The following is a 17,053-nucleotide window of genomic DNA, read 5'->3' as shown; positions in this document are numbered from 1 at the left end:
GTGAGCAAGACTTTAATTTAAATTTTATTTATTTACAGAGGTATATGATGTCACACTTGTCCGTGTGTGAAGACGTTGCGCAGCGCAAATCTGTGAATGAATGTTCCGCAGTGAGGTAAACTTCAACAGATTTCCCCTGCTCATGAAGTAGGGAGCAGTGAACACTGTCTAGGGACCACATCAATGGGAACACAGTTCATGCACGGAGCTCACTTTTAATGAGCTTATTATCTGAATCAGGTGTGTTAACAAGGAGAGACATGCAAAATATGCAGAGCTGGAGGGCACGAGGACTGGAATTGAGAACCGCTGGTGTAGAGTAGCGCTTGTTGTTTGTCGTTTTGGTGTAATTTCATTACACCAAATACACAAAATAATGTTCTTTTTAGCAACATCATATGACCCCTTTAAAAAAAAAAATTTATTCAGCAAGGATGCATTAAATTGATCATAAGTCAGAGTAAATTCATTTACAATGTAACAAAATATTTCTATTCAAAATAAATTGTTGTTTTAAACATTCTACTAATCAAAGAAATCTGAAAAAAGCTTTCCACAAGATAATACAGCACACAAACAATAAGAAATCAGTATACTAAAATAATTCCGAAGTAGGGCTGCACGATAAATCGAAATGGAATCGAAATCGCAATTCGACAGAAGCTGCGATTGTCATGAGTATCTTTCAGTGAAGCACGGTTCTGTGATCAATAGTAAATCTCCATCCGAAGACCAAAGGGCGCTCTCGCACTGAAACTCCAGATACGCCTCACAGAAGAAACCCAGGAAATGGCTATAGCAGTTGCTAAATAAACAAAAGATTTAAATGACAGAATATGGTTTATCTGGGTTATTAGTATTATAATTTTCATTCAAATAAAGTACATTTATAATGCAATGCCTTTATCACTGCTTGTTATTAAATGTGGTATTTTCACATGCTTTTAGATGGAGCAGCATTTACTACACAGAGACGTAGTTCACTGGGAAGCTATGCAAAAATTATCATTATTGTGAACGATTTCTTCAATTTTTTTGTGCAACTTGTCAGTGAACTACGGCTCTGTATAGTAAATGCTGCTCCTTCTGAAAGCATGTGATGATGATTTACTGCTGATTACAGAACTGGTTTTACTAACAAAATGCACATGACAATCGGGTTCGATTAATCGTGCAGCCCTATTCTGGAGGATCAAAAATCATCTTTGACAACAGAAACAAATTAATAAATAAATGAAAATAATTAATAAACAGGTCTCTTAAATTGCAATAATATTTTACAGTATTACTGTTTTACTGTATTTTTTAACAAATAAATGCAGCCTTGGTGAGCATTAAAACATTTACAAAAATCATATCTACCCCGAACTTTTGAACTGTAGTGTATATACTGTATATGGATCTGAGAGATATAATTGGAAGTTTGATGACGTTGGTGTGCACTTACGTGGTGTCTCCATGTCCCAGCCTGCCTCCATCTCCACAACCCCAGGAGAACACCTCCCCATTGACTGAAAGAGCCAAGTAGTGCTGCCCATCCGGGTGAGCTGCAAGCTTCATTATTTTCCTGGATGACAATGCGTGGACTAGCATAGGGGCCTGACAGGAAATAACAGGTTTATTACTTTTGTGTGCAAATCCAAAGTAGAAAAAAATAAAGAGACAATTATGGGTCAGCAAGAGCTATACTCGCATTTACATTAATTTGTAAAGTATGGTAGAAAAAAAAAAACAGCTAACAAAATGAGGGACTCACTAGCGAAGTGCTCTTGTAGTTTTGTGTGTAGACAGCACCAGTGATGGTCAGGATGAGGAAACCCTTCTCTGAGCAGACAATCTGTGTGACGCCCAGGTTTGACAGTGCCTTGCACTGAATTGGTCCATTCACATTAGCGTAAGGCTTCCATCCAAGCAGACCCCAACCAATCACCTCCTGCAGGGTACCCTGGAAGTGGGAAGACATGAAGAGATTGAGCTCTATGAAGAATGATTTTGTTTTCCTCATAGAGGGATTACAGATCATAATCACAAACAAGGATTCCCCGGGGCTTCCTAGAGAGTCATTGTGCTCTAAAGTCAAGAACCAGCTTCAACACAAACAACAAAAAAGGGGGACTACAGGCAACCAGGTAATTTGATTAAGATGACACAAAGCTGAGCCACTGTTTCTTCCTGTATGACAAATAAAATTTCAAGACACGGTTGAGCGTGTTGCATGCAGTACCTTGTTAGAGGTGGGTGAGCTGCACTGTGGGGGGCTACATGGGGCTGCCAGGCGGTCCAAGTGTGCCATGATGACTACAGCTGTCTGCCGTAGATCAATGGCCAGGTCATTATCTTGAGGCAGTGTAAGGTAGCGCAGAAAACTCTCGTTTGGGCTCAGAGGGGCCGAAAGGATCTGAGAAAAGAAGTAGCTAGATATAAAACCTGGAAGGACAGTGCAAGTATAACAATTATTCAGGGATTCAATCTCACCTCAACCTCCTCTTCAGGAACAGGCTCCTCCTTACTACTGTGGATGTTCTGGAAGCGCTGCAGGAGGGGCAGCAAGGGGGCGCTGGTGCCTTGGGTCGAGCGCTCATTATCCATTTCTCTGGTTCCACTGTCCCAGAGCCTCAGCAGCAGAAGAACCGCAGACAGCAGCTGACTACAATACAAACACAAAAGCAAGTTAGAGTATTTATGAATAAGACCCTTCAGTTTCAACAAAAGTCTCATAGAAGTCGCATGGAAGGTTCAAAATTAACTCTAGGTAAGGGCCAACTGAAAGTAAATACTGGCTTTTGATTATAGCCAATGATGTTTTTAGGAATTTAAGCAAAAAGTATTTTGGACAGTGGTCATATGTAACAGCATGCTGAATACCTGAGAGTTCCTCGCTGCACTGCAAGCTCCAGCAGGATGGCCAGGGCCAAGTGCTGATCTTGCAGGGGAATGTTACTGGCTGCTTTTCCACTCGCACTTCCATGGATGTCACTGAATTAGAAAATTAGAGTAAAATGAAAAAGTAAATCCGGATTTAAAAAAAATAATAATAATAATAATAATAATAATTAAATTCACTAACATATTAATCAGTAAAACCATTTTCAAAATTGAGAATTGTGTCTTGACCACCAAATCAGCATACTAGAATTATTTCTGAAAGATCATGTGACACTGAAGACTTAAGTAATGACTTCTGGGTTCAGCTTTGTCATCACAGGAATAATTACATATTTAAAAAATTCAATTAATTTCTAACAATATTTTTACTGTATTTTTGATTAAATAAATGCAATCTCGGAAAACATTTTAAAAGTCTTACTAAACCACATACTTTTGAAGGATAGTGTAAGCTTTCTAGTTGGAAGATAAAAACTTATTAAACAAGAATGAATATTACTACTTCTGCATTTGGGTATAGTGAAGATGACTGGTAAACCTGAGGAATTTGGTAGCCCTCTCGACCACCTCCAGCCAGACGGGCGACACTGTGCCCTCATCAAAAAGGGTTGCTTCTGGGAGAGCCCGCAGAGCATCCAGAGACTCCTGCAGTAACTCACTGCACAGGTCTGCATCATCTCCTGAGACGCCACAACACACAAGTCAATTAATGAGTGTGGATATAAGACTTCTTTGTACAGTATACATTTTAATGCTTTAAGGGCTGTCATTATCATGCAGTGCTTTAGCTACTAGACAGTCTGCAGTGTCAAAAATCAAAAAACTCAAATCAAACGTTTATAACGTAAATTGCATCTTTCAATTTAATATTAATAGTTAATTAATAATTTAATATTAAACATTATAAAGTGATTCCATGATAAACTTCATTAAAATGTAGAGTAAAGTTATATATTAAATATTATACTGTTAAATATTATATATATATATATATATATATATATATATATATATATATATATATATATATATATATATATATATATATATATATATATGTGTGGATAATCCAGTTAATTTAAGGAACATTATCTGATTAGATTATACATTACATTTTGTAACAACTGAGTTAAAATGTCTTAAAACAGCACAACTAGCATAATAAAACACATCATTCCAGCAGAACAAATCAATACAGTCCACTGGCTTTTAAATGACACACTGCTTTATTCTTAAATGAACTATAAACCATGACAGCATTCAGCTCCATGTATGATCCCTTATGATGTCTCTATCCCACCAATGACAGGAAAACCAGAACACTATAAACTTTATTACAGGATAAACATTCACTCTTCCACTCGCACATCTGCCTCCCCCGCCTTTCCAGTCGTCATCTTTTCTCTCATATTCTCACAACTATTGCAGTTCAGCTCAAATCCAGTTCTTGGCTGTTCAAAGGAATGTGCATATGGCTCAGGTTTCAGGGAGCCTTTATTTCCTGGGCCAGAGAGGCTGTATCCACCCATTCCCTGAGGACACTGTGCTGCACCGTTTTCAACATCTAAACAGATCATTCACAACTAGGATCTCACACCAGTCTGTAACATTCTGTTCAGACTCAGGGTTTCAGCTACAAGCTACAACAGAATATTCTGCTTACCTTTGCCCTCAACTCTGGGTTAAACTGCAAAGTCAAACTTTTGTAGCACCACTTCCTACCTGAAGTGAAGATTAATGATCAGCCCCCCAAAAAAAAACAGTTTCATGTGCGTCACATTAAGCCCATGAAATCTAGAAGCTGAGCAATTATTTAACTCAACAACTATCGTCAATGTAAGCCACGTAGAAAGGTTTGACAGATATTAATTTAAGTCCACTAAAACTCACTAACATGTTAAACTAGATACATGAGTAAATTATATGATTGCCTGCCTTTATATGTTTCATGTTTATTAATGTTTGTGCCAACATTTCCAAGAACCCGGTTCTGGAGAGATGGGTTTTGGTTACTGAAGACAATAGTCTCTCTTTGCATGTCATTTCACATGCAGATTGCTGTGATATAGGAATCCCAAAAAGGGATTAAGAAGTAAAATACAATGGCAAAGTGACCTACTCATTAAATAGAAGGATTTCTGAACAGGTGATCTGTATATATAACCTCTTATGAGCCACAGAACAATTGGAGATTTAGATAACACAGGAAATACTTGTAAAGTAGCAGCAAATCCTCTGCTTATGTTAAACCACCCTTTCCAAGAATTTGATTTTAGAAGGATCTCACAAACATACAGATGCCATTAACATTTTGTACACAGAAGTGCTATTGTAAACACAGCCCATTTTGGGCAATGAATACAGGGTAGTGTGTAAGGAACTTTCATGGCTAGCCAAACCATGCTGGAAATGGCTTACCAGATCTCCAGGCTCGGCGAAGAAAGGCAAAGGCAAAGGAAAGAGCTGCTCTTGATCCCACCCTAGCCAAACCCTCCACTCCTTTACTGACTGGCCGAGCACTGAGGAAACAGACAAAAACATTTCGGCCCATTGTTTTCACTGCTTCTATACGGAGCAGTTTAAAATGTAATCCAGTTTCATTCAAAGCGCTGTTCTTCTTACCTTTTGTTATCGACGGAAGAGAGCGGAGGGCTGGGGGGACTCTTCCAGCGCACTTTGTACTTTTCCTCCATCATGCTGTGGGTGAGTGAGATGAGGTAGCGCTCCAGGATCACCAGTCTCTGGTTCAGCCGAAGGGTGGAGAGTGTGCTCTTAGCCGTCTGTGAGGACAGTTTCTGTTGGTCTTCTAGCAGCGCCATCAGACAGTCCTTCAGCTCTCCAGTTTCTGAACAAACAATGGAAAAAAAAATAATAATAATAATAATAATAATAATAATAATAATTATATATATATATATATATATATATATATATATATATATATATATATATATATATATATATATATATATATATATATATATATATATATCCGACTACACAAAGGTTATAAAAAGTCTCTGTGTGATTAATGGCATAATGCACTAGCATTTCATCAAGTTTTTGATATTATGATAGGACTAATTATATCTCAGTGTTGCACCAGTTAACTAAGAAATATTGTTTGCTTGTGTGAAATACAATCTTAAGTTGCAAGGTACATAAATTCAAGTCTATATGGAATTGGATCTTGTAATAATGATCCCGTATAACAATGTTTGCTGAAATTTGAGTCCTTGAAGTGCATTCCAGTCTAAAGCCTTCATTACGCTTGCCTGGCTCCACTGGACTGTTGTTATGGATATGCATGCATTCATCTCTTCACAGCCTCTGGATAAAAGCCTCATAAAGGCAGACAGGGTGAATTAAAATAGCCTATCTGAAATACACTTAAGCCTTATGTAAGCCAAGCTGCCTAGCTCTCACAGGCCCTGAAGCAGTGCAGTCTGCACAACAGCTAGTGCATGGTACTGCGAGAAAAAGAAAGGGTTTGAGCACGCCACACAAAGATAAGAAAAGAAAAGTATTTTCCTTCCACTTAAAAGCAGCTAAAAAGCATATGTTCATTTCCTGATATTCAATATTATGCTTCTAGTATAGCAGTTGGTGCTTTTATGAGAAACTGTCCTCCGTTTCACCACCACTTTTATTGCTAGAACAATGGAGAGATGACAGGAAATGATAGGGCTCTTCTACTGCTCTCTTCCAGGGGCCAGATGATCCAGGTCAAAACTCACTTTAACATTCACAGGCCATTTTACAAAAGAAAACCTGAGAAAAAGCATCTTTTACTGTTCATATATTTGACTATCAATCTGAATAATAAGAAAAATAAAAAAAAAATTAAAAAGTAAGAATTAAATAGCAATCTGATATGGAGTTAGATTACATGAGTTATAGATTTTAAACTGAAGAAAAGAAACAGTCTATTCATTCCTTTCATTCAGCAAGGACATATTGATCAAAAGTGACAGTAAAGACAATTGACAAATGGTAGCAACAAAGATTTCAACATGGATAATAATTACCTGAAAGCTGTAAATTCAGCTTTCCCATCACAGAAATAAATTACATTTAAAAAATGTATTACAATAGAAAAATGTTGTAAAAGACTTTTTTCCCAAATCCATGTACATAAATTCAAATCTTCTAGCTTAGTGTTTACTGCACTAAATGTAGACTGGACGGGCTCCCTCACTGCATTAACAAAATCGTTTAGAAAACACTGCTATGGACATAGTATTTTGCAATCCTACTGAGCTAGTGCATTGGACTGCACCCACTTTACTATCATGGGGGGCCTATGTGGCTTTCCATCAACATGTTCTTATCACCACCCACCAGAAAGCTGCTCCACCTAGACCTGTCTGTAAACACACAGGGCCTACAGCCACACATACTGTAAAAATAACCTTACAGACAGTATGTACAGTCACCCGAGCCCCAAACCAAAAACACACACACACAAACCAAACACATGAAGGGTAACACACACTGTGTGCGTCTCTGCCAGAGAAGGAGTAGGTCACCTGTGTGGTGACAGGGCTGAATAACTGGGCCACATTTAGACGTGGCAAATCCATCTGCTATCCTACATTACAGCACTTTGCTGATGGGAAACTCGGCCAATGGAAACTGCTCAAAGCTTTGCTTGCACTAAGATGTCATGTGCTGAAGAGAGAGAGGAGAAAGTGAAGTTGGGGATGTTGTGTATGATTAGATGTAGGATGTCACATGCTGAAGTTTAATACTTAAAGTTGCAATGAAAGAAAGTAGTAACAGATCTTTTCTTCTGTATTTTGACATAGATCCGAGTGAAACAGATTATCGGAAAAAAAAAATGTATGGTGGGGACATGGTTCTATGCACTGGTTGTTGATTGGATTTTGAGATGTAAGTGTTGAACTCATACATGGAGGCAGAATAACGTGAGCTTGCAGAAGAGGGTTTAAGTGGACTAAGGGGCTGTTCACACATAACGAGTTTTTCAATTTCACCGTGCTATGTTGCATTGTTTTTCTACGCAAACACACGCTAGGCAGACATGTTTGTTTGTTGCGCTTACATCTTTTGTCTTTGTCGTGTGCATGACAACAATCTAGGTAAAAAAAAAAAGCTCACATTAAGATCTAACAAATATTTAGAAAACAGAAAAAATCAAATTTATGCATACACAACAAACAAACAGAAACAGAAATACTGAGTACCGATTCACGTTAAATCAATCGATGCCAAATTTCGGTACCTGAGAACGCATCTGGGCGCATCCACTACAGAGAGAGAAAGAGAGACCCTGTGACATGATGTCACCCTTGCAACACATAGCGCAAGCTGAAATGTTCTGAAGTGTGGTTACATTTCTAGGGCCATATGGTTTCTGCGAAAACGTGGATGAGATCGTGTAATTTACTATATAGCATGGAATGCCACGCAATTCGTCAATTTTTGGACATAAGAAGGTCTGCCACTTAATTCAAATCACGATATGAACATTAAAACACAAAAAGATGGTTTAAATATGAATCCTGCATGTTCCGCTTGCCTCTGTATGTATGAATGTTAGCCTATTAAAAAATGTTTTAAAGGAATATTCACACAATTTTTCTTCAATGAATTAATTTTAACAGTAAACCTCAGTTTGTTTGCCAAAAAATAAAAGAGTTTAATTTTCATTTGATTTAAAATAAATGTTTAATGCCTTCATTTGATTTTCAGAAAAATTAAAAAATTTCTGGGGGAAAAAAAAAAAAGTTTGTAGGGCCCTATTGTTCAAAATGTTGAAACTGAGACTTTTGGACTTATTTTCTCACTTAAATAAATAGTAATTTTGTAATTACACAGAGAGTTAAGTACCGAAAAAAAGGTACCGCTGGGTTTGGGTTAGGTACCGAATTTCAGGTACCGGTAAAAAAAAAAGTGAACGGTTCCCAACCCTGGTTAAGTTTCAAGACCTTGACACCATGCATGAATAATAGTAACAGTGATCCTTGCTTTAGCATTAACAACTAATGCAGAACCAAAGGACTCAAAATTATAGGCACAATCCAGACTGCAAAACTGAATGCAATGAAGTCCACATACTATAGATTATGCAACTATTCCATATTACATGCTAGGGATGGACTGTGTACTTGAATATTTGGAGGCGACAAATCATCCATGAAACTAATGATCGATGCATGATGGGACTGAATTCTAGAAACATTGCATTTTACTGAATTCTAACAGTAACAATTATACACAAGCATGTCAAAAATGGGTCTAATTTTCAATTTTCCGATTGGTTATAGAAGTCTTTTTCTCCAACACTGCACATATATACCTAAAACACAGAACATGTTCCTCCATTTTTTCAACAGCTAGATGGCAAGCAAGCGATTAAATCACAAGATGTTGAAATGCATTTCAAAAAGTATTTTTAGATGTTTTCGTGCACATGGGAAATCCTATGCAGATTAAGCCGATGACGTGTGAGTGGGATGAGCATGCAAGATGACAGTCAGTGGATGCAGTAATCAGCATGTTGAGTTCAGCACTCTCTATTTGAACCCAGAGCATGTCATTAAGTATCACCACCCACCTGGCTGCCTCCCCCAGTCCCACATCTCAATGATGGAGTGATGGAAAGATGAAGCCGCCACCTCCTCCTCTTCCTTCTTTTCTTTATCGTTTGTATCATCTTTCTTTTGGGTGCAATCAGCACAGTCCTCTGTGAAGTGGAGAATTTTAGACATTTAGAAAACTAAAAATCATCATGAAAAGAATCCAACTTTAAAAATTATCTAGAAATCCACACTAGGAATCAATGGTAACGTGGCTTTTTACCTGGATGGGCGGACTCTTCTCGGTCAAAGACGATCTCTCCATCCTTCACCATCTCGTTCCACATCTCGTTCAGTCCTTCAGGAGAGAAGGCTCGCTGTACCAGAGAGGAGATATTATTATAGCTGTATAATCTTTTACAATTAATTATAGACCTAACGTTTTACTAAAATATATATATTTATATACACACACACACACAACATGACTCATATACAAAAATGGCAGAGAAGGCAGATTTCTTTTGGTGACTGACCATTAGCATCTGTAACATTTCTATTTCTGCCAACTAGTCAGCACATTAAAATGCCACCCTGAGGACTTAGCAATAATTACTGAAATTCAGAGCCCAGACTCAAGTTTCAAATGTTAAAAATTTATTTAGACACCAGACTTCAAACTGTAAAGCAGAAAGACTTTCACAACCAGTGAGTTGAGCGAGGCTAATAACAGCTACAGCACCTTGAGCAATACTCCAGACAAATGGCACAGAGACCTAAACAGATATACATAAACAGCATTTTGAGGTGTTGATTTCATAAGTCTTCACTTCATTACCAGGAATCAGTAGTAAAATCATCCAGTGTTTTGAAACGGAATCTGTTGAACAATTATACACAGCATATGCATGTTCCCTTCAAAACAAGCAGTTTTGAGAGAAATAAAATTGCTGTGTAATCACTTTAATATAGCAAGAACTGACAGGGCTTAAAAATTTGTCCCAGCACTACTTACTGAAATTATAAATATACATATATTATGTATATATACACACTGTGTTCTAAACATTAACAAACAGCAGCTGATCTGGTGTTTTCAGTGTCTCAGAAACGCTTGGTTGGAAGTCAATTCTGCTCCTAAAGAACTCCATCCATGCAATCATTTCACTGTGGTGTAGGTCACTTATAATGTGCATTTGGGAATGCAACCTGCGCCATCCCAGATTTGTAATAAGAAGCGCTTATAAACCGGATGTTGTTGACAAAAGAAAAAATTCAAAGGACTGTGGTTTTGTAATAAAAGGTTGATGGTTTAATTTTACAAACTGAAAAAAAAAAATTAAGACAGCATTAAACAGTATTGTAATTATACAGTTGTATGGTTTAAATAAAATTATTATTATTGTTGTTATTTTTCGCTTATTCAGTGAATATTACAATAGTAATGTTTCCCCATTTGTTTAAAAGTTTTATTCAGTAATAATAATCACTAAAAATAATAATTTATATATTATAGACATATTGAATCACTAAATCTTTGGTCAAATTGTGCAGTGCTAAAAAACAAGTGCAGCTTAATATGTGTGTGTGTGTGTGTATTTTTATCTGAAGAATCACAAGTTGATTTTTTTTTTTCACAAATCATGCAGTCCTATTAATAACATCTCACGTCCCAATTCAGGAAAAAAGAACAAAACGATTCTGCTTCTGACACTAAAGTCACTGATCCATAGGACCATACTAAACACTGACAAGCAAACACACCTTGTTTCAAGCATTTCAGCCCTTGTTTTGTTAAATAAGTAACTAATCTTTATACTTCTCACAAAAAAGGGACCCAGGCAGCTTCTGGCAACCTCACAATAATCATAAAATGAGGCCGCATGAGAAGTTTTCCTGTGAACACCAACAGAAGGCCAGAAAAATAAGAATAAAGAGACTTCAGTTTGCTGACAGCAAGGCACATTGACTGAAATGCTGTTACTCCACTGCTAAGGGGACAGTGTTTAAAAATGCACACAATACAAGCTTTTCAACAGTTTAAGGCCTTAAGCGATACTTTTAATATGCTACTGACCAGAAGAAATTATCTATCTATTGCCACTCAGCATCAGTACTCACCGAGAAACAAGATTCAAAATATTTCCAGTGTCAAAAAAAACAATTCCTGTTTCTGCTGAGGCATAAGTACCGCACTGCTTGTGTCACTGAACACAACTATATACATGAAATGTTGACCAACAGTGTAACCAAATAGCTCTCGGATAAGGACTTCAATAAATTCCTGCCCCCCTCTAAAAACAATCAACACTCTATATTTAGCATCAAAGACTATTTAAATTTGGACCGATGACCAAATTCATTCCAAAATGTACCTGCAAGTCTATCTTCAGCCATTTGTCATGGAAGCGCAGCTGGGCATCAAGGGAAAAAGATGGAGACGGCATCCTTCCCTCGGCTGTCCGGGCTGCAGGTGCAGCCTTCCCTAAAGAGACACATTCACAAATCAAACGAGAAGTTAACACTGTGAAGCTCTGACCAGCTAAACAAATGACATCATGCTATCTGCATCTCATTAAAACATCTATTCCCAGCCATTTTTTTCATTCCAGATTCAGTATAATACTAATGTATCTTAACAAACATCTAATGCATTGCAAAAACAAATTAGGTCCAGAAATTAAAGGGATAGTTCACCACACATCGAAAATCTCCACTTCCCAAAATTCATATGAATTTCAAGATTTGTTTGAAGAATTTTTTTTCCATTAAATTAATTTCTGTACCAATATGATTATATTTGTGTGAGAAGATCACTGCAATTTAAGTATATTATATTTGAGGGAGAAAACCACTGCAATTTAAGTATTTATTCATTGATAATCTTATCCTCCAGTTAGCTGTTAACCACTGAGATTGAATCAATGAGTCAAAGAAACACCCAGATTGATTCTGTGACTTGGATAAAGCAATTCTTGAAATATAAAGCACAAATTTTATGCCCTTGATGATGTTTGATATATTTAGTCGCTGCTCATTGTCACTGCTCAACACATTCCTCAGAATCTCCCCTTTTGTCTTCCAGAAAGTCATATGGTTTTGTAATAACGTAAGGATCTGTAAATATTGGCATATGTTTAATTTTTTGGTCCTTTTAACTTCTATCGTAAGACAACCTTGAAATGTTAAAATGAGTCTTCCACCTCTTTCCTCACGTCATAAAATGGAAAAAATAGCAAATTCTAGCATACAGGCAATAATATATAAAAGTAACATTATACAAAATGATTAAAATAAGATTGTGGTAACGTTACTGTGTTAAAGCATCCACACCTGATCGAACAGGAGAGCATCAGTGAAATAATTTATTAAAACAAACTGGGTGTTGGCTTGGTCATTCTCCTATCCATATCTAATCATCTGAGTCCAAATGTAGATGTGAGTAAAATATTGTTTGTTTGTTTGTTTTTAATCAACAGATGTTGCTGTAATGCTGCAGGTTGCTATCTGTGATCGGTGTGTTGTTGATTGAACTTAGGCTTGTCAGCCGCTAGCAGCTAAAAGACAGGACGTTCCTAAATACTGACAGCGCTTTGACTTACTATTCTTGAACACACCACAGCCTATTAATACCGCAAACCAGCTATCTTTCGTTGTTCTATAAGTCATTACGGAATCAACGCATCTTTTACCTGTCTGGATGTGTTATTGAATCCTTGCTTCTTCGGTCCTACCACCAGCTTTACTGCACTTCAATGTCGGCCATGTCGTGTGTTGACTGACAGTCTCGGCAGCCAAACAAATGAAGAAGAATTAGATGACGTACATCAACTGGAGGGCGGGACGCCGCGAGAGCCAATCACAACCTGGGATGGACACACATGGAACACGACTAAAATGAATTTTACTAAAATTAAAATTGATCAAATAATATAAATTTCGTTTGAACGCATATACTTTGATATACAAATAAACATAATTTTTTGGACTTACCTATATGGGGTGTTGTCGCACAATATAATTTTAGGCTAAATTTTCTAATGTTTAAGGGAAATCATCTTCAGTTCTGGTCACGATTTTTTTTTTTTTTTAGTTTTTAATCATTTAATTTCCTTTTTAAATTTCACTAGGTTCTTTTAAGAGATCATGATGTTTTCGAAAAATTAATTCTTAAAAGTACAACTATTCAATATAGTTTCACAATTGATATGAGGTCATAAAACAGCATAAGCAAAATTATAAAAGAATTAGGTGAATACTATTTTATGTATGTTTTTAAAAGGTAAATTTATAAGCGATTTGAAGAGCATCAATTTCCTTTCCTTTTTTTTTTTTTTTTTTTTTTTTTTTTTTTTGCATATATTTATAAAACAATTGGCCAAAACGGCAGTGTTATTAACCATAAATTTTACATTAACACTACCAGTTTTAAAGTCAAAGTATAACATTTTTTTTATTAACCGAAGGTGACATCATAAGTTTTTTCAATGAAATGAGACTGCATCAGAAATATCCAATTTAAAGATGTAAGCCTCTCTTGATGTTATAACGCCACCTGCTCTAAACAGTTTGAAGCCTTGCGCAGCCACCGCATATTTTTACTGTAGGCATCGTCGTGAAACTCAGATGATGCAAGAATACATATTTAAATATAATAATTACATTGTTTTTATTTGATCTGTTAGATTGCACTTTATTAGATATTGTTTAGCTCGCTCTCTCTCTCTCTCTCTCTCTCTCTCTCTCTCTCTCTCTCTCTCTCTCTCCCTCCTATAACCAGCAGAGGTCGCTCGTTTGTCAACTCCTGGGAATAAACTTCCGGGATGTACCGAACATCGGTTCATGGTTCATATGTTTGTGTGCCTTTCTAGTCGAGTAATAAATCCTACACCATAACAGGTCTACGAGGCCCTCATCAGCACCAGTAAAATCAAAGAGTGGTTTAAAGACTGACATTGACCGTTCATAAAACCGCATACATTTATGGACGAGGCTTCATTCCCAGTAGTTGGTGTTGCGATTGCTGTCGTGTCCAGTTTTATCAATGGATCCACGTTTGTGCTACAGAAGAAGGGGATACTGCGAGCTCGCAAATCAGGTATTTCACATCAAAGGACCATTATCCCCATATTTTGTCCCAAAACAAAGTTACACTTCCTGTCCAGATGAAGAAAACCCAGATTTAATATTTTAAAAAAATGATCTGTACATGATGCTGTATGTTGCTACAGGTGGGTCTTACCTGACTGACTGTGTGTGGTGGTGTGGTACAATTGCAAGTGAGTCTTTCCTCTACTACGACTACTACTACAAATAAATTGTTAATAATTGTTGTTTAAAAGTGTGTATTGATGCCTTTTTATAGTGATCATCGGACAAATAGGAAATTTTCTGGCATACAATGTTGCACCTGCAGTTGTGGTCACTCCCCTTGGAGCCCTTGGTGTCCTTTTTGGGTGAATTTCTTTATTATATTATATTCAAGGCATTCTACTCTAATTTAAATGCATTTGATGAAGTGGTCTGAGCAATTTCAAAGTAATTATTAAAGCAACAACAACATTTGACATTTATGTCACATTTACATTAGCATATCAGGGCACCTTTACTGTGAAATGGAATGATTTATGTGATTTTGTTTATTCATTATTAATTAGGGCCATTCTGGCATCCTGGCTTCTTCAGGAACATCTCAATCTCATAGGGAAACTTGGCTGCGCTTTGTGCTGTTGTGGTTCAGTTGTGCTCATCATTCACTCACCCAAGAGTGAAAATGTCACATCAAGAGCAGAACTAGAAGAGAGACTAATGGACCCAGGTATAAAAAAAAGAAAACATGTCTGGTGGAGCCCTAATTCATCTATTCTCAGTGGTAGCCCAGTGGTTAAATGGATGCAAAATCCTAAAGAAGCTATTTTAAAGAATATTGTTATACCAAACAGTTTCAAGTTCACATTGATTATTATTTTATGGACCAAAAATACAATTAAAGTCAATGGAAACCAAAACATTATTTAGAAATATCTTCTTTCGTGCACTGCTGGAAACATACAGGTTTGGAATGATATAAGTATGAGTAAATCGTGATAAATTTTTAATTTTTTGGTGATATAGGAATTAGGACTGATAACACAACACTCACACACAGGATACCTGACATTTACATTTACATTAATGCATTTAGCAGACGCTTTTATCCAAAGCAACTTACAGTGCATTCAGGCTAACATTTTTTACCTAACATGTGTTCTCTGGGAATCGAACCCACAACCTTTTACGCTGCTAACGCAATGCTCTACCACTGAGCCACAGGAACACTGAGGCATAAATGAATTGCAGAGTTATGGAAATCAACCATTATTGTACTTTTGTGCAACTCATTTTTTTCGAAAACACACAAATAGTGTCAAGTAGGTTGCTGCGAATAAGAGCATCTGCAACTCTTATCTGATCTGTTTTTGTAGTTTGTGTCAAGTCAAGTCACCTCTACTTGTATAGTGCTTTTTACAATACAGATTAAGTCAAAGAAGTTTCACAATAATAAACAGGAAATAATCAACTATGGAAACTCAACTATGGAGACAGCTCAGATTCTGCTGTTAACAACAGTGTCATTGTTCAGTGTTGGTTCAGTTCAAATCAATAACAATAGAGCAGTAATGATTTTGTATCCATTTGTTTTCTCTGAAATCTCTTAGTGCTGCTTCATAATCATGTGTGGTGAAATATCCTTAACTCACTCTCAGACATTACCAAAAATGGTTTCTGATCTTTCTATTCTTGTTTCAGTGTTCCTGGTCTACATCTCAGTGGTGGTCCTATTGCTGATCGTACTGATTGGCCGACTTTCTCCAGCTCACGGAAAATCCAACATTATGGTGTACGTGGGCATTTGTTCTCTCCTCGGGAGTTTCACTGTGCCCAGCAGCAAAGGTCTGGGACTGACTGCTCAGGAGGCCTTCAGCGGAACACCTACAAGTGATAGCAGAGCACTTTACCTCTTCCTGGGGTTGCTGGGAATTCTTGTAGTCAGTATTCTGATCCAGTTCACATTTATCAACAAAGCCTTGGAGAGCTTTAGCTCTAACATGTTTGAGGCCATTTACTATGTGACGTTCACCTCTTGTGTCATTCTGGCCTCTGCTATTCTCTTCAGGGAATGGACAGCACTTGGCATTGTGGACTGTTTTGGTATCCTGTGTGGTTTTGTCACAGTATCTGTGGGCGTTGCCTTATTGCGCATCTCTCAAGAAGCTAAATTTTCTTGGAGCCAAACCAAAGCTAAAAAGGAGTAACTCATGAGTATTTTTTTTATTAATAGTTGACAAACATTGATTGGATATTATGTATTAATAGTAATTAATCATTGTTTAATTACTGTGTGTGTTTGTGCGTGCGTGCACAGTCAGCCATGGACAAATTAATTTATTTTATTTATATCTTGAAATTTTGCTAACATAATTAGGTTATCTTGGTTTTAATGCCCACATTTTAAAAAGTAACAATTATGTAAATCATATATATATATATATATATATATATATATATATATATATATATATATATATATATATATATATATATATATATATATAAACTAGATGAATAAAAAATTAAATAGGAAT

General features: G+C 36.7%; 2 protein-coding genes across 2 annotated transcripts in view; one reads left to right on the top strand and one right to left on the bottom strand.

Moving 5' to 3' along the window:
• Positions 1-13,273, bottom strand: part of herc2 (HECT and RLD domain containing E3 ubiquitin protein ligase 2) — a 49,735-nt gene extending 36,462 nt beyond the window's left edge. The window contains 12 exon segments of the mRNA XM_042758510.1: positions 1,448-1,599; positions 1,757-1,945; positions 2,225-2,398; positions 2,476-2,647; positions 2,866-2,976; positions 3,425-3,566; positions 5,305-5,405; positions 5,509-5,731; positions 9,467-9,595; positions 9,712-9,805; positions 11,804-11,913; positions 13,121-13,273. Coding sequence (XP_042614444.1) covers positions 1,448-1,599; positions 1,757-1,945; positions 2,225-2,398; positions 2,476-2,647; positions 2,866-2,976; positions 3,425-3,566; positions 5,305-5,405; positions 5,509-5,731; positions 9,467-9,595; positions 9,712-9,805; positions 11,804-11,875 — 1,559 coding nt within the window. The 5' untranslated portion in view covers positions 11,876-11,913; positions 13,121-13,273.
• Positions 13,274-14,221: 948 nt separating this feature from the next.
• Positions 14,222-16,942, top strand: nipa1 (NIPA magnesium transporter 1). Its single transcript, XM_019105137.2, has 5 exons — positions 14,222-14,526; positions 14,660-14,707; positions 14,794-14,884; positions 15,086-15,246; positions 16,218-16,942. Exons 1-5 carry the CDS (start codon positions 14,412-14,414, stop codon positions 16,721-16,723), a joined length of 921 nt encoding a protein of 306 aa, XP_018960682.1. The 5' UTR covers positions 14,222-14,411; the 3' UTR covers positions 16,724-16,942.
• Positions 16,943-17,053: the final 111 nt, after the last annotated feature.

This window comes from Cyprinus carpio, chromosome A6 (genome assembly GCF_018340385.1).
Source record: "Cyprinus carpio isolate SPL01 chromosome A6, ASM1834038v1, whole genome shotgun sequence".
Taxonomy (NCBI): domain Eukaryota; kingdom Metazoa; phylum Chordata; class Actinopteri; order Cypriniformes; family Cyprinidae; genus Cyprinus; species Cyprinus carpio.
This window is presented reverse-complemented; position numbering and strand designations above follow the sequence as displayed.

Bases quoted from the DNA above. Each gene is read 5' to 3' on its own strand.
- nipa1 (XM_019105137.2), top strand. From the start codon at position 14,412: ATGGACGAGGCTTCATTCCCAGTAGTTGGTGTTGCGATTGCTGTCGTG. The intron at 14,527-14,659 runs GTATTTCACATC...ATGTTGCTACAG, and splicing joins ACTGCGAGCTCGCAAATCAG to GTGGGTCTTACCTGACTGAC. The intron at 15,247-16,217 runs GTATAAAAAAAA...TTCTTGTTTCAG, and splicing joins AGAGAGACTAATGGACCCAG to TGTTCCTGGTCTACATCTCA.